This window comes from Dendropsophus ebraccatus, chromosome 7 (assembly GCF_027789765.1).
Source record: "Dendropsophus ebraccatus isolate aDenEbr1 chromosome 7, aDenEbr1.pat, whole genome shotgun sequence".
NCBI lineage: Eukaryota > Metazoa > Chordata > Amphibia > Anura > Hylidae > Dendropsophus > Dendropsophus ebraccatus.
Window position 1 is genome coordinate 37,427,048 of NC_091460.1, and position 13,505 is coordinate 37,440,552.

The window sequence follows — 13,505 nt, forward strand, 5'->3', positions numbered from 1 at the left end:
CTTTTCTGAGCCTGTAATTTTGTGCATAATCTGGCTGTGAACACTGGCCCGTCTTCTGCAACTATGATGCTGTTAGTTGGACAGGTTTTGTGGCTGTAATACAGGCAGGACGGGGAACCCTTGTCCCTCCCGCTGTTGCAAAACTACAATTCCCATCAAGCCTGGACATCCAAAGCTAAAGAACTCGGTCATAGTGTCTTAAAAGCCCAGTAAAGATAACCAGTGTGGCTGCATTCACTGGTGCCAGATGCCAAGGTCTGTAACATAGTTGCTACTGCGCTTGCTTCTGGGGTATGTACACACTGAGCAATTCTCGAGGAATTGAAGCAGAAAATTTTCAGGCAGAATTCAAGCAGAATTTAAGCCCCCCATTGACTTCTATAGGATTCCTCTAGCAGATCTACAGCAGAAAATTCTGCTCGGAAATTCAGCAGTGTGAACAACAGAGAAGAAAACCCATTGAACACAATGGGACTTTGCTCTGTACATTTTTTACGGGAGGAATTTCAAGCTGAATTCCTCGCCTTTTCCTCAGTGTGCACATACCCTTAGGCGAGGAATTGAAGAGCAAACCGCTTTTATTTCAGCTTGAAATTACTCCCGTAAAAAATGTACAGAGCAATGTCCCATTGTGTTCAATAGGATTTCTGCTCTGTTGTTCACACTGCAGAATTTACAAGCAGAATTTTCTGCTGCTGATCCGCTTTAGGGTATGTGCACACTGAGCAATTCTCGAGGAATTGAAGCAGAAAGTTTTTAGGCAGAATTTAAGCCCCCCATTGACTTCTATAGGATTCCTCTAGCAGATCTACAGCAGAAAATTCTGCTAGGAAATTCTGCAGTGTGAACAACAGAGCAGAAAACCCATTGAACACAATGCGATTTTGCTCTGTACATATTTTACGGAAGGAATTTCAAGCTGAAATTCCTCTTCAAGGTGAGGAATTAGGCTATGTGCACACTGAGGAAAAGGCGAGGAATTCAGCTTGAAATTCAGCTTTAAATTCCTCCTGTAAAATATGTACAGAGCAAAGTCCCATTGTGTTCAATGGGTTTTCTGCTCTGCTGTTCACACTGCAGAATTTCCGAGCAGAATTTTCTGCTGTAGATCTGCTAGAGGAATCCTATAGAAGTCAATGGGGGGCTTAAAGTGACACTGTCACCCCCATTATTCATTTTTCAATCTTTAAAGATGTGTGTAACCCGCAAATAGCTCTCTGCATACCTTTTTGTATTTTTTTTTTTCATGAGGCGGGTTGCTGAGAAATTATAACTTTGCTGAGGGTCTAGCGCCACTGGGCGGGGCTTAGTCCCTGAAGCGCCACATAGCCACGCCCAGTACATCGCCGTTGACCCTGCCCCCTTTGGCACGTCATATCTCCCGGCCGACGCTCACAGTCTTGAGTACTCCAGGACGTCGGTGACGTGCGCGTCCACATCCCCCTGCGTCCGTCAAGTGATGCGCACGGGTCACCCACATCCTGCGGATTATACCAGCCGCACAGTCCCTCGCCGTTCCGAACGCTCCTGAGCCCTCGCTGTGGCTGTGAATCTCCTCACAGCCAGCAGCGAGGCGCGGAGATGCAGACGTTCTTTTCGGCGCATGCGCAGTGCAAGGTGGACGCCGCAGTGCGTCTGCAAACTATCTCTGCACCTCGCTGCTGGCTGTGAGGAGATTCACAGCCGCAGCGAGGGCTCAGGAGCGTTCGGAACGGCGAGGGACTGTGCGGCTGGTATAATCCGCAGGATGTGGGTGACCCGGTGGTCACCTCCTGCGCATCACTTGACGGACGCAGGGGGATGTGGACGCGCTCCTGAGCCCTCGCTGCGGCTGTGAATCTCCTCACAGCCAGCAGCGAGGTGCAGAGATAGTTTGCAGACGCACTGCGGCGTCCACCTTGCACTGCGCATGCGCCGAAAAGAACCTCCGCATCTCCGCGCCTCGCTGCTGGCTGTGAGGAGATTCACAGCCACAGCGAGAGCTCAGGAGCGTTCGGAACGGCGAGGGACTGTGCGGCTGGTATAATCCGCAGGATGTGGGTGACCCGTGCGCATTACTTGACGGACGCAGGGGGATGTGGACGCGCACGTCACCGACGTCCTGGAGTACTCAAGACTGTGAGCGTCGGCCGGGAGATATGACGTGCCAAAGGGGGCGGGGTCAACGGCGATGTACTGGGCGGGGCTATGTGGCGCTTCAGGGACTAAGCCCCGCCCAGTGGCGCTAGAAGACACTCAGCAAAGTTATAATTTCTCAGCAACCCGCCTCATGAAAAAAAAAAATACGAAAAGGTATGCAGAGAGCTATTTGCGGGTCACACACATCTTTAAAGATTGAAAAATCTTTAAATTCTGCCTGAAAACTTTCTGCTTCAATTCATCGAGAATTACTCAGTGTGCATATACCCTGAGGAATTCTTGCGGATAATGTCCCGAATTCCGCTGTCTGTCCGCGCGCACGGCTGCGTGCCTTTCCGCTGGCTCTATAGACACCATTCTATGGGCCGGTGTATTCCACTATCCGCCAAAAGAAATGACATGTCACTTCTTTTGGCAGATAGCGGAATATGCCGGCCCATAGAATGGTGTCTATGGAGCCGGCAGAAAGGCGCGCGGCCGTGCACGCGGACGGACAGCGGAATTCCTCGGACATTATCTGCGAGAATTCCTCAGTATGAACCCACCCTTGGGGTATGTGCACACTGAGCAATTCTAGCGGAATTCTGCCCGAATTCCGCCATAAAAAGCGGGCGGAGTCCGCGTGGAATTCCGCCTGTGTAAATGCAACATTGCTCCTTCCATAGAGAACAATGGGATTTCCGACTGCACGTGCACACAGAGTAAATTTCCGTCTGGAATTCCGCACAGAATCCGCATTCCGCCCAAAGAATGTACATGTCAATTCTTTGGGCGGATTCCGCTAAAGGAATCCTATAGAAGTTAATGGGGTTTGAATTCTGCTGGTAATTCCGCTTGATTTCCGCCGGATTCCGCACAAATTCCGCTAAAATTCTGCCATAGCAGAAATCTTTCAGCTACAATTCCTCGAGAATTGCTCAGTGTGCACATACCCTAAAGTTTAAGTGGAAATCGCATCAGATGTATAATATCCTGTTTGTTACTTCTCTACAAATTCAGCAGTCACTATATTTCTAGGGGTTGAAGTCCATTTTCCTAGACTTAAAGGGGTTTTTCTCACCTATCCATCCTCACTGTAAATGAATATGCACACTCCACTTCCCACACAAAATGTGTGGGACTGACAAAGCTCCGCTCCATCACTCATATAGATAATGGCTATTGTATGTCTGTGTGTGTTAGATGATGGCTTGCTGATGGGCTTTTTCATATATGCAAGTCTGTTAGGGAGGTTTGGTGTATAATGCAGGTGAATTAACATGTTGATGTATGATTTACAGTAAAGTATACCTCATGTCTCCCTTTAATGCTGTTAGACTAAATAAAACAGTCATATGGCAGCTTTCACTGCAGGACTGCTGCAAAACTTTATTTTATATATATTTGGAATTCTTAGTGAAAACTTGTACTTAGGGCTTGTTAAAGGGGTATTCCAGACATTTTTCTTTTTTAAATTGGTTTTAGAAAGATATACAGTTGTAATCTACTATTTAAAAAAATCCATCTCTTCCAGGTACTTATCAGCTGCTGTATGTTCTACAGGAAGTGATGTATTCTTCCCAGTCTGTGCGTTCTGCTACCACCTCTATCTGTGACAGGAACTGTGCAGAGCAGGGGAGGATTTGCTATGGGGATTTGCTCCTGCTCTGGACAGTTCCTGTCACAGACAGCGGTGGCAGCATAGAGCACTGTGTGAGACTAGAGAGCATACACCACTTCCTGCAGGACATACAGCAGCTCATAAGTACTGGAAGGCTTGAGTGTTTTTTTTTTTTTTTTTTTTTAAATAGAAGTGATTTACAAATCTGTTTAACTTTCTGACACCAGCTTTCTTTATTCCATGTATGTGGTCACAGACACAGATCAGCAAGCTGGGGAGCCGTGGCATCTTTGTCTATATATTGTCTATATTGTATACACACAGCACCATGTGGGAATCAGGAATAGTACCAAGGACTATTTTCTGTTTCATTTTTAGTATTTTTTTTTTTTATTTTTTTTTTTTACAGGGCAAGATAAGGTTGTACAATGAATGGTGACTCTAATGCAGGGGTGGTGACCTCACCACCCCCAACAAATGCTCCACATAAAGAGAAGTATTTTGACCGTGTGGATGAGAACAACCCAGAATACTTGAGAGAGAGAAACATGGCACCTGACCTTCGCCAGGACTTCAACATGATGGAGCAGAAAAAGAGAGTCTCCATGATACTTCAGAGTCCGGTGAGTAAGGGCTCTATTAAAGGTGCCAAGAACCGCAGTAAACAAGCGCCTATCTCGGCTACAGAGCTTATTACACGGCTCAACTAACCTTTGGGTGTGCTGCACCAACAATGGCCAGATCAATTGTATGGCTCTTTACTGTAGCCAGCCATCGGCAGCACGTCCCATATTGTATGCGTCGGACATTGTTTGTTTGTTTGTTTGTTTGTTTGTTTTCCAAGGCAGAATAAAACAATCCATCATCAAGCATTTTCTTGTTCTTTGCCTGATCACTGTCCCTATCACACAGTGGTATAGGCCTGCTTGACATAACACACGTTCTGAGCCAGCCCACAAACTGGGAATAACTTATAAGCATGTCAAGCAAAAAATAGGGACCAGTCTAATACGTTAGTATTATTTGTTACTGTAATAAAGGCTAAGGTTGAAGCCGTAAGTTCCTCCATCAACTATTAAATCTCATTATTTCTCTGTCAAAGACGGGGGCTGAATTTAATTGACGTTGAGATTACATGTAGCTGAATGGGATGAAGACTGGATTCTGCTTACAGCTGTAAAATAAATCTGGAATCCAAGGCATTTTAATGAACATGGCCAATGTCCTGCGGGTCTGGGCTAAAGTATGACTTTATTTTTCACATTAAATTGTTCTCATTAAGTCTTGGTGTAGACCGCAGAGAACAGGTTTCTTAAGCAAGAAATGAGCCCTTCCGGCTGCTTCCTATTTAATGGTATGCCAACCAGGTTTGCGGGCTTTCTAACTGCAAAAATCTTTGAGGCATTAAAACTGTGCTGTGCCATGTTTATAACGTATTTACAGACAGAAGTGTGTGTAAGAACCTATATTACAGGAATTATTTATATGTGCAGTATAACCTGGAAATTATAACGTTTTTTTCTCTATTTTTGATAAGTTTGTTTTATGCAATAGTTATAAATAGTCATAAAAGTTTATAAAATGACAGATACACCTTTTAAAGGGTACAGGTTAGAGGACAAGTAATAGATTATAGGAGATCCGACCTCCATGCCCACTGACAATCTCCAGATCGGCCCCTGGATCCTGTTTTGAATAGAGCCGTGGGTCTTCGTGTGACCCACGGCTCTATTCATTCTCTATAGAGCCGCTGGAAGGAGCTGTACTTTGCTCTCTGGTGGCTCCATAGAAAATTAATAAAACCGCAGGTCACATACATCAGTCATACAGTGCAAGGAGGAGGCGTGCATGCTGCAGCTTGGCTGCACATCAAATAGAGTTAATTTATTCTTTTTTTTTTCCGCTTGGGATTAAGGGTCTTTTTTGACTAATTTACCTTATTCTTTAGGCATTCTGTGATGAACTGGAAACAATGATTCAAGACCAACTTAAAAAAGGAAAAAACCCAACTGGATTATTGGCACTACAACAGATAGCAGACTTCATGACCACAACTGTACCAAGTGTCTACCCATCAGCCCCTCAAGGTGGCATGGCAGCATTAAACTTGAGTGAGTATTTGTTCTTGCCTGAGGGACTAAAATCTACAGATACAGAATGGTGAGAAGTCAGATTTGGTGTGTTAACACAGCTTGAGAACCTGTCTGGTCCCCAAGGCCTTTTAAACCATCCTTTCCTGCCGCTCAGGCCTGATTCACAGTCTAAGGGTGCGTTTACACAGAGATTTCTGACAGATTTTAGAAGCCAAAGCCAGGAACAGACTATAAACTGAGAACAGCTCATAAAGGAAAGACCAAGATGTCTCCTCTTTACAAATCCATTCCTGGCTTTGGCTTCCAAAATCTGTCAGATAAATCTCTCTGTGTAAACACACCATAAGTGCAGGGCTTGTCCCTGCAGTCTGACTGTCTTTTGTCACTGTCCGGGTGGAGGGGACTCTATGGGATCCCAGATTTGTCAGGAAAACAGTCTTTTAAAATACTGTTCTCCTGAGCTTGGACCCTGGGTTGGCATTTGAATCCCTAAAGACCTGAAAGATTTTCCTTAATATGTGCAAAAGTTGTAGCAGAGTTAAAACGTGCTTCTCATGGTTCAGGCTTCTGAGTTTCCATGTGCAGAGGAAGCTGCTGACATCGGGTCAGGCTGCTGTGGAAATGTCCTAAGGGTCTGCGAGTTTAGTGCACTCTCCTTATTCTTCTTCTGAGGGATTATGCACAGAACTCTTTGCTTAGGGTGTTTCCACACCAACCTGAACTTTTGTCAGCAGATGGAAGTTCAGGAGCTTGACCCATGAGAGGCATGCTTTTACTGTGCTACATTTGTAAATAAGATTGCCAGTGCGTGCGTATGGGTTTTAGTATACAACAATTTATAAGGCTGTGACTTCTAGATAAATAAGGCAAATTTGCAGTGGACATTTTCTGCCGTTTAAATCCTCTGATGGGACAGGAAACCTTTGGCCCACCAGCTGTTGCAAAACTACAATTCCCATCATGCCTGGACAGCCAAAGTGAAGCAGGAGGGCCAAAGGTTCCCCATCCCTGCTCCAAACGGTAGTTTTGAATCTTGTTTTAAATTCACAGGTAATTCACAGTAATAGAAGCGTTTGCAAACTTTCCCTTCAACAGTAGTTATTCAACTAGTGTTAATCTGTGAATAGTCTGTGATGTAAATTGATATGCTGCAAATTCAAGAGAAAGACAAACTTGCCTATGACGTGGATTTTTACATTCGCTGTTACGATAATCCGTTGTGGATTTTTGTGGCCAAATCTGAGCAGAAAATCAGTTTATTGGTACTTCAGCAATAAGATATTTGCACTTCAGCACTAAGATATTTGCACAGACTTTGCAAATAAATGACATGTTTGATCTTACGGCTTCCCTGCATACATCCAACATGCTTTCATCAAGCAGCAATCACAGCCGTTCTAGGTTTTTTTTTTTTTTTTGACAACAAGATTTGACAGCTCTATTTCCTGCATAGCACATTTTTCCAATTTTGCAGTATTGACAGACATAGATCAAGCAAGGTCACTTCATGAAATCCATAACAGTGGTTCATTAGAGGCTGCTGGTATAAATTATGCAGTTCTGGCCATTCGGTAGAAAGAAAAAGGCTATGAAAGCCGCAGCCCCAGTATGTAATGCAGACTGCCTTCTGCAGTGTTACTTGTATATTTTCTGTTTTCTACAGTATATAACCCCTTTGTGTTTGATTTCAGGCTTAGGAATGGTAACTCCTGTGAATGATCTTAGAGGATCTGACTCTATTGCCTATGAAAAGGGGGAGAAGTTGCTTAGATGTAAACTAGCAGCATTTTATCGATTAGCGGATTTGTTTGGGTGGTCTCAGCTGATCTACAATCACATTACTGTAAGTATCAGAATATTATATATATGTGGTTACTTGCTGCCTTTCTCCTTTTGAAGACTTGGGCTGGGTGGGTTTGTACCAGCATAGTACAGGTGAATTCTGCATCTCTGTTATGGCCTCTTGTCCTAGCCAGAACTTACGGCCGTCATGTAAATACTCAAATGCATCCATATTGTCCTAGTGCTATCCCAGCCTAAGGCAGTAGTGGGTTCCGCCGTGGGCCTGACATGTCATGACCCAGGTCCCTACTCAGACCAGGAAGTGCCCTGGGGACCAGGAACTGGACCCCAGCGCTGGAGCTGGGGAGGTAGATGCATGTTATGTTCAGCCACCTCCTTCCCGACTCTTTTGGGAAAAAGAAAAAGGCTGAGTGAATAAAGTGATAGAGATCTACTATGTTCTTCAATATGGAGCGCTGCCAGCATCTTATAAGGCTGTAGAGAAAAGCCATCACTGCAATACTAGAGAGAGTCAGATGGATTTAAAAACCTTCTTCTATGCACAGGGTCTGTGTAGTTCATTCTGCTGTCACAGAAGTCGTAAAGAATTGTCTTCCCTTTGCCACGTCTGCCCGGTGTTCTCAGTAATTTATTGCGCTTCCTTTTGGCTCCATTGTCAATCCGCTAATCGTGTGGTTTACTAATCCTGGGATGTTTTTGTCTTTTTTTTATTGCCTTACTTCAGTGTTGGGGTTGCTATGGTATAGGATCACCATGTCTGTCCTAGTAAAACTCAACCTCCTTCACTTTCCAGCTTTTACTTAATCACAATACTGAAAATAATCCATCTCCAAGTTTCAAATGGGTTTCCCTTTTAGAGTGGGAGCACTACTGTCTCCAAATGCACTTATGTTACTGGAAGGAACCCTAAAGTTTACTCTGTCCTTAATGGTGGTCTTATTTCAGTGGATACAGGAAGGGACCGAATACTTTCTTTATGAGCTCTTGTTATTGCACAAGTCTCATAAGTATATTTACCATGTGCATATATATTTAGAATGGGCAGCTACATGGACCACAAGGCCCTGTAGTCTGGAGAACTTGCTGACTTCTGTGGGAGAGTCTTGTGGCATGCTTCACAACACTCTAGCAAGAGGAGAGTAGCTGTGGCCATCACCAGTTGTGAATGGTCTGATCCCATCTTATCTAAATACTGGTGTTACCTTTCACTGTAATTCTGTTTGTGATAACAACAAGACTGCTGCTGAGAAAAGAGGCAGAATCTATGTGGTTTTCATGTGGATTCTGATGCAACGTCTGGCGCAAACTCCATGCACAATTCCTTCTTTCCAGAGACATCTGCTGTCAGTGCTTTTCCATACACATTAGATGGTTGGCTGGGCCCCCTGAAACCGACAGGTTAGGTCAGCTGTCATGTTATGCTGGTCAACGCAGTAGGAATTAAAAGTGCTTGAAAGTACTGAGGTGCAGTTCTACTCTATTCTGGGTATCGTGAGCACTTCAACTCTTGCATACCCTCTGATGCTGATGTCTGTCATGGCACAGTGATTTGTCACTGGTTAGTATAAACTAGTGACAAAGAAGCTTAACAGTGATGTATCACTTACACTGTTCTATGCAGCTAATTTAGGCAGATCCTCCTCAATATTGAGGACTTTGAGCACTGCACACTAGCCCTTTCCATTATGTGCTCAGTCGTCTCTGATATTAATGAGCACCAGCTCCCTCCGCCCACCGGCAGCTGGTTGGCAGTTCTGTGTATAGGCGACAGCTGTCAATCAACAGCCAGAAGGTGAAGGGAGTAGTATGAAATGAACCCCATTCTCCTGCATATCTGGAGAACGGCTGAACAAAATGATGTAAGTAACACACTGATCTGTGCAGCATTTCTGTCACTAGTATATGCTGCCCTCATTTAAGGCAGCATAAACCTACTGAAAGATTCCCTTTTAAATACAAACTATTCTGAGCACATGGTTGGTTGTTTTTCGATTCCAGCTGTTAACTAAATGCATGTGACCTGATGTTCTATGTCTGATGCAGGTCAGAGTAAGTTCAGAGCAAGAACACTTCCTTATTGTTCCCTTCGGACTCCTTTACAGCGAAGTTACTGCCTCTAGTTTGGTAAGTTTTGTCTTTGAAGTCTCTATTAACTAAGTCTCTCTATTCCTAACTTGAGCAGTACATAGCCAGGTCACGGCTGGACAATAATTCCTTTGTTGAGATATACAAAAATATTGGTTTAAATTTATTGTTGGGTGGAGAAAATGTATACATATCAGCCTTTTATTCTAGAATATCATAATTTTATCAGCCGATTTTTAATTACATTGATTTTAGAAAGATTTTTTTTTTATAGTGTTTTTTTTTTAAAAAAAAAATTTTTATATGTTAACTGTTAGGTTAAAATCAATCTTCAAGGTGAAATAGTGGACCGTGGCAGTACAAACCTAGGGGTGAATAAAGCTGGATTCACACTGCATTCTGCAATTTATGCTGCCCGACCTGATGTGAAGTGCATTGTCCATATCCATACCCCTGCTGGGGCTGCAGTGAGTATGAAGGGCTTCCTCTACTCTCTCCCTATATCTGGATTTTATACTAGTGTAATTTAAAAAATATATTTTTTGCTCTTTATAGAATGCATCTTATTGAGCTTTGGTCTGTTTGTCCTCCAGGCTTTAGATTCCTTGTGACTTTTTCTTTGAAACTTATTTGTGACTTATTTTATAAGTGTTTTACGTAACCCTTTAATTGAATCTATTTATTCTTTTATTGATCTCTGGTTATTTTCATCTTATAAAGTGATGGCACTTGGAAACACTTTAGCTCATCATTGTGAGAATCATTGTTATCCTGGAAAATAGGACTATGCTGCAGTTTCCTGCACAGCAAATGTTATACTAAAACTTAATAAAAAAGAATACCCCTTTAAGGCAGCTCTTGCATTTTATCTTGAAAGTCCTTAAAGGAGTATTGTGGGAAAATGAACCCCCGGCAATCTCCATATCTGACCCTGCTGGCTCTGTTCTGAACAGAAACCCGGATCTGCACGTGACCCATGGCTCCATTCATTCCTATGGGGAGAATGAAAGAGCCGAGTACGCCGGAAGAATAGAGTCGCATGCCGACCCGTGCTCTATTAACAGAGCCGGAGGGGTCCGATAAGGAGATCGCTGGGGAGTTCAGGGGTCGGACCCCAAGTGATCTCCTGCTTTTCTAGGGGAAAAGTAAATTTTTCCCGGAATACCCCTTTAACTCAAATCAGATTCTATATGTATGACAATATTTCCCACTGGGAGTATTGGGGAAAAATCTATGAATGATAGCATACGCTGGCTATGCTGTTTTATGCAGGCTCACTCATAAAGCACTGCCATGTTCATAGGGTTTAATTCTGTTACCGGAGTCAAACTATTCAGTTTTGAACATCCAAATTGTATTTCTGAGCCAAATATTTGAAACTTTTCTCTACAAGGTCTCTGCCATGAAATGTGGCTTACTGCCGCTATCTCCAGAATCCCTGTGCCTAGGAGAGGTGGCTTATCATGACTATCATGGCATACTGGTGGATGAAGAGGAGAAAACATTAATACAGAAAAACTTGGGTCCAAGAAGCAAGGTGAGTACATGTTTTATTTTCCTTGTGAATACAGTTGCCAATACCATATGACTACACTCACAAATTAATATTTTTTTAAGGTGCTCATTCTCCGAAATCATGGGCTTGTAACTATGGGAGAAACTGTTGAAGAGGCTTTTTATTATATCCACAACCTTGTGTCTGCCTGTGAGATTCAGGTACTCGCTGTAACATGTATACACTTTATATTTAACAACTGAGTAGATAATAAAATGTTATGCAGTGCTTTAAAAAAAAAAAAAAATGAATAGACCATCTAAATAACATTATTCAGATACCTCTTAATAACATAGTCCAGATATATTTTTGAATAGCTGTTTAGAGACTATGTAGAAACTACTGCAGTCTATAGTTTTCTTCGGTTATAGTTATTACTTCCTAACAAAATGTTACATTGTCTTAGGTACGAACCCTAGCAAGCGCAGGAGGACCAGACAACCTGGTACTACTAGATCCTGGAAAATACAAAAAGTCTCGTTCACCTGAGTCACCATCTGGGGATGCAGTTGCACATCCAAAGTGGCTTGTCGGGGAGCAAGAATTTGAAGCCCTCATGAGAATGCTGGATAATCTTGTAAGCAAAATGTTACAAATGTCAATATTTTGCCAAAGATCTTTTAGACGTCCTTCTAACAAGCCATGATTGCCCAAAAAGGTGGTCCAAAGGTTCCAATTTGCATTATTTAGATTAGAGAATATTCGACTACAGCAGAAATCTTACCCTTAATCTAGGTTTATATGATTTAATTTCTGTATCAACTATATCTGTCAACAATGATACATGCACTGTGATTCGGTCATGGTTGGTATGAGCAAATTTAAGTAGCTGTATGTGAAGATGAATAATCCCTCTGAAATAAACATATCTGTATAACTTGATATGGTAATAAGACACTTGTCCAAGTTACTTGTATGGGGGGGGGCACTTTTTACACTGTATGTATCCAGATTATTTTTACATCTTATTCTTTTTTTTTTTATCTTGTTTCCTCTATAGGGATACAGAACTGGCTACCCCTACAGATGTCCTGCCCTGCGAGACAAAGCCAAAAAGTACAGTGATGTTGAGATCCCAGCCAGCGTCACTGGCTATTCCTTTGGCAGTGATGGTGACTCAGGCACATGTTCTCCTCTCAGACACAGTTTTCAGAAACAGCAACGTGAGAAGACAAAGTGGCTGAACTCTGGTAGAACAGACGAAGCCCCAGATGAAGGGCAGAACGGAGGCAGCCCCAAGTCGAAGACTAAGGTGTGGACGAACATTACACACGATCACGTGAAACCCTTGCTGCAGTCTCTCTCGTCCGGTGTCTGCGTGCCAAGCTGTATAACCAACTGCTTGGTCTGTGCCTACCTTACTGTTCATAGTTGATATAGAGCAACCTGAGGTGACTGGCACTTGGAAGCTTTGGGAATACTTTAGTGGGATTTCATCTAATCCTGGGCATATCTCTAACACCTTAGTAGTCCCATGTAATTTTTCCAACACGGAGTCTGTAGAAATGTTTGTCTGCTTAAAACTGCTTAAGACTATATAGATCACTCTCTCCTTTCCCTTTTCTCTTCTTTTCTATTCAGTTAATTGGTATTAACAAAAAAAATAAATCTTGCAACAATCTATCAAAAATAACACCATCCTACAACTTTTATAATCGCCTAATCTCTTAAGCAGTTTACTTTGCTAACCTTTGTTAACAGTGGTCAGCTATCTCCCTTACTTTTCCTTCTTCCTTTCAGCTGTGTGCGTTTTTTTCCCAAAGCTTTCAAGTCCCTCACGCCAGCCTCCTTTTGCATGAAACGTTGCATGTCAGTAGATGGCCGAAAATGACAACTGACAGTAGAAGTTAGGTGCGGCATTACAAAAGTTCAACTCCGGCACTTAAGTATAGACTCTTATAAGGGAAATTCTAATATAGGGATTTAATTTGGTAAAAGAGGGTTTACACACGTCTTAGACTCTTTAACACAATGCTGGGCCTTAATCATAGAACTTAGGCAGTATGTTTGTCTTCCTTTGTTTGATTTAATTGGTATTAAAGAGGTACTCCAGGCAGAGGTCATTTTTAGGGCATGGCCGGAGAAGGGGTGGAAATAGAGGCGGCCGCCGGTCACTCACCTCCCCGGTTCGAGGCAGGACTCCGCTACAACCGGTGAATGGCTAAGCTGTCTTGAGACGTCACGTCAGGAAGCAACAGCGGGACGAAAGAACAGGGCGTGCGATCCGGGA

General features: G+C 43.0%; 1 protein-coding gene across 10 annotated transcripts in view; it reads left to right on the plus strand.

Moving 5' to 3' along the window:
- The window catches only part of ADD1 (adducin 1), a 64,593-nt gene that overhangs the window by 27,589 nt on the left and 23,499 nt on the right, over positions 1–13,505 (plus strand). For 6 of the 10 annotated variants that reach the window (XM_069977336.1, XM_069977335.1, XM_069977340.1 and 3 more), the window contains exons 2-10: positions 4,149–4,362; positions 5,688–5,850; positions 7,524–7,675; positions 9,679–9,759; positions 10,038–10,187; positions 11,114–11,257; positions 11,338–11,436; positions 11,682–11,852; positions 12,276–12,620. In XM_069977336.1, coding sequence (XP_069833437.1) covers positions 4,168–4,362; positions 5,688–5,850; positions 7,524–7,675; positions 9,679–9,759; positions 10,038–10,187; positions 11,114–11,257; positions 11,338–11,436; positions 11,682–11,852; positions 12,276–12,620 — 1,500 coding nt within the window. In that variant the 5' untranslated portion in view covers positions 4,149–4,167. The remainder of the gene's footprint in view (positions 1–4,148; positions 4,363–5,687; positions 5,851–7,523; positions 7,676–9,678; positions 9,760–10,037; positions 10,188–11,113; positions 11,258–11,337; positions 11,437–11,681; positions 11,853–12,275; positions 12,621–13,505) is intronic. The other 4 variants (XM_069977338.1, XM_069977339.1, XM_069977344.1 and 1 more) reach the window with 1 other exon arrangement.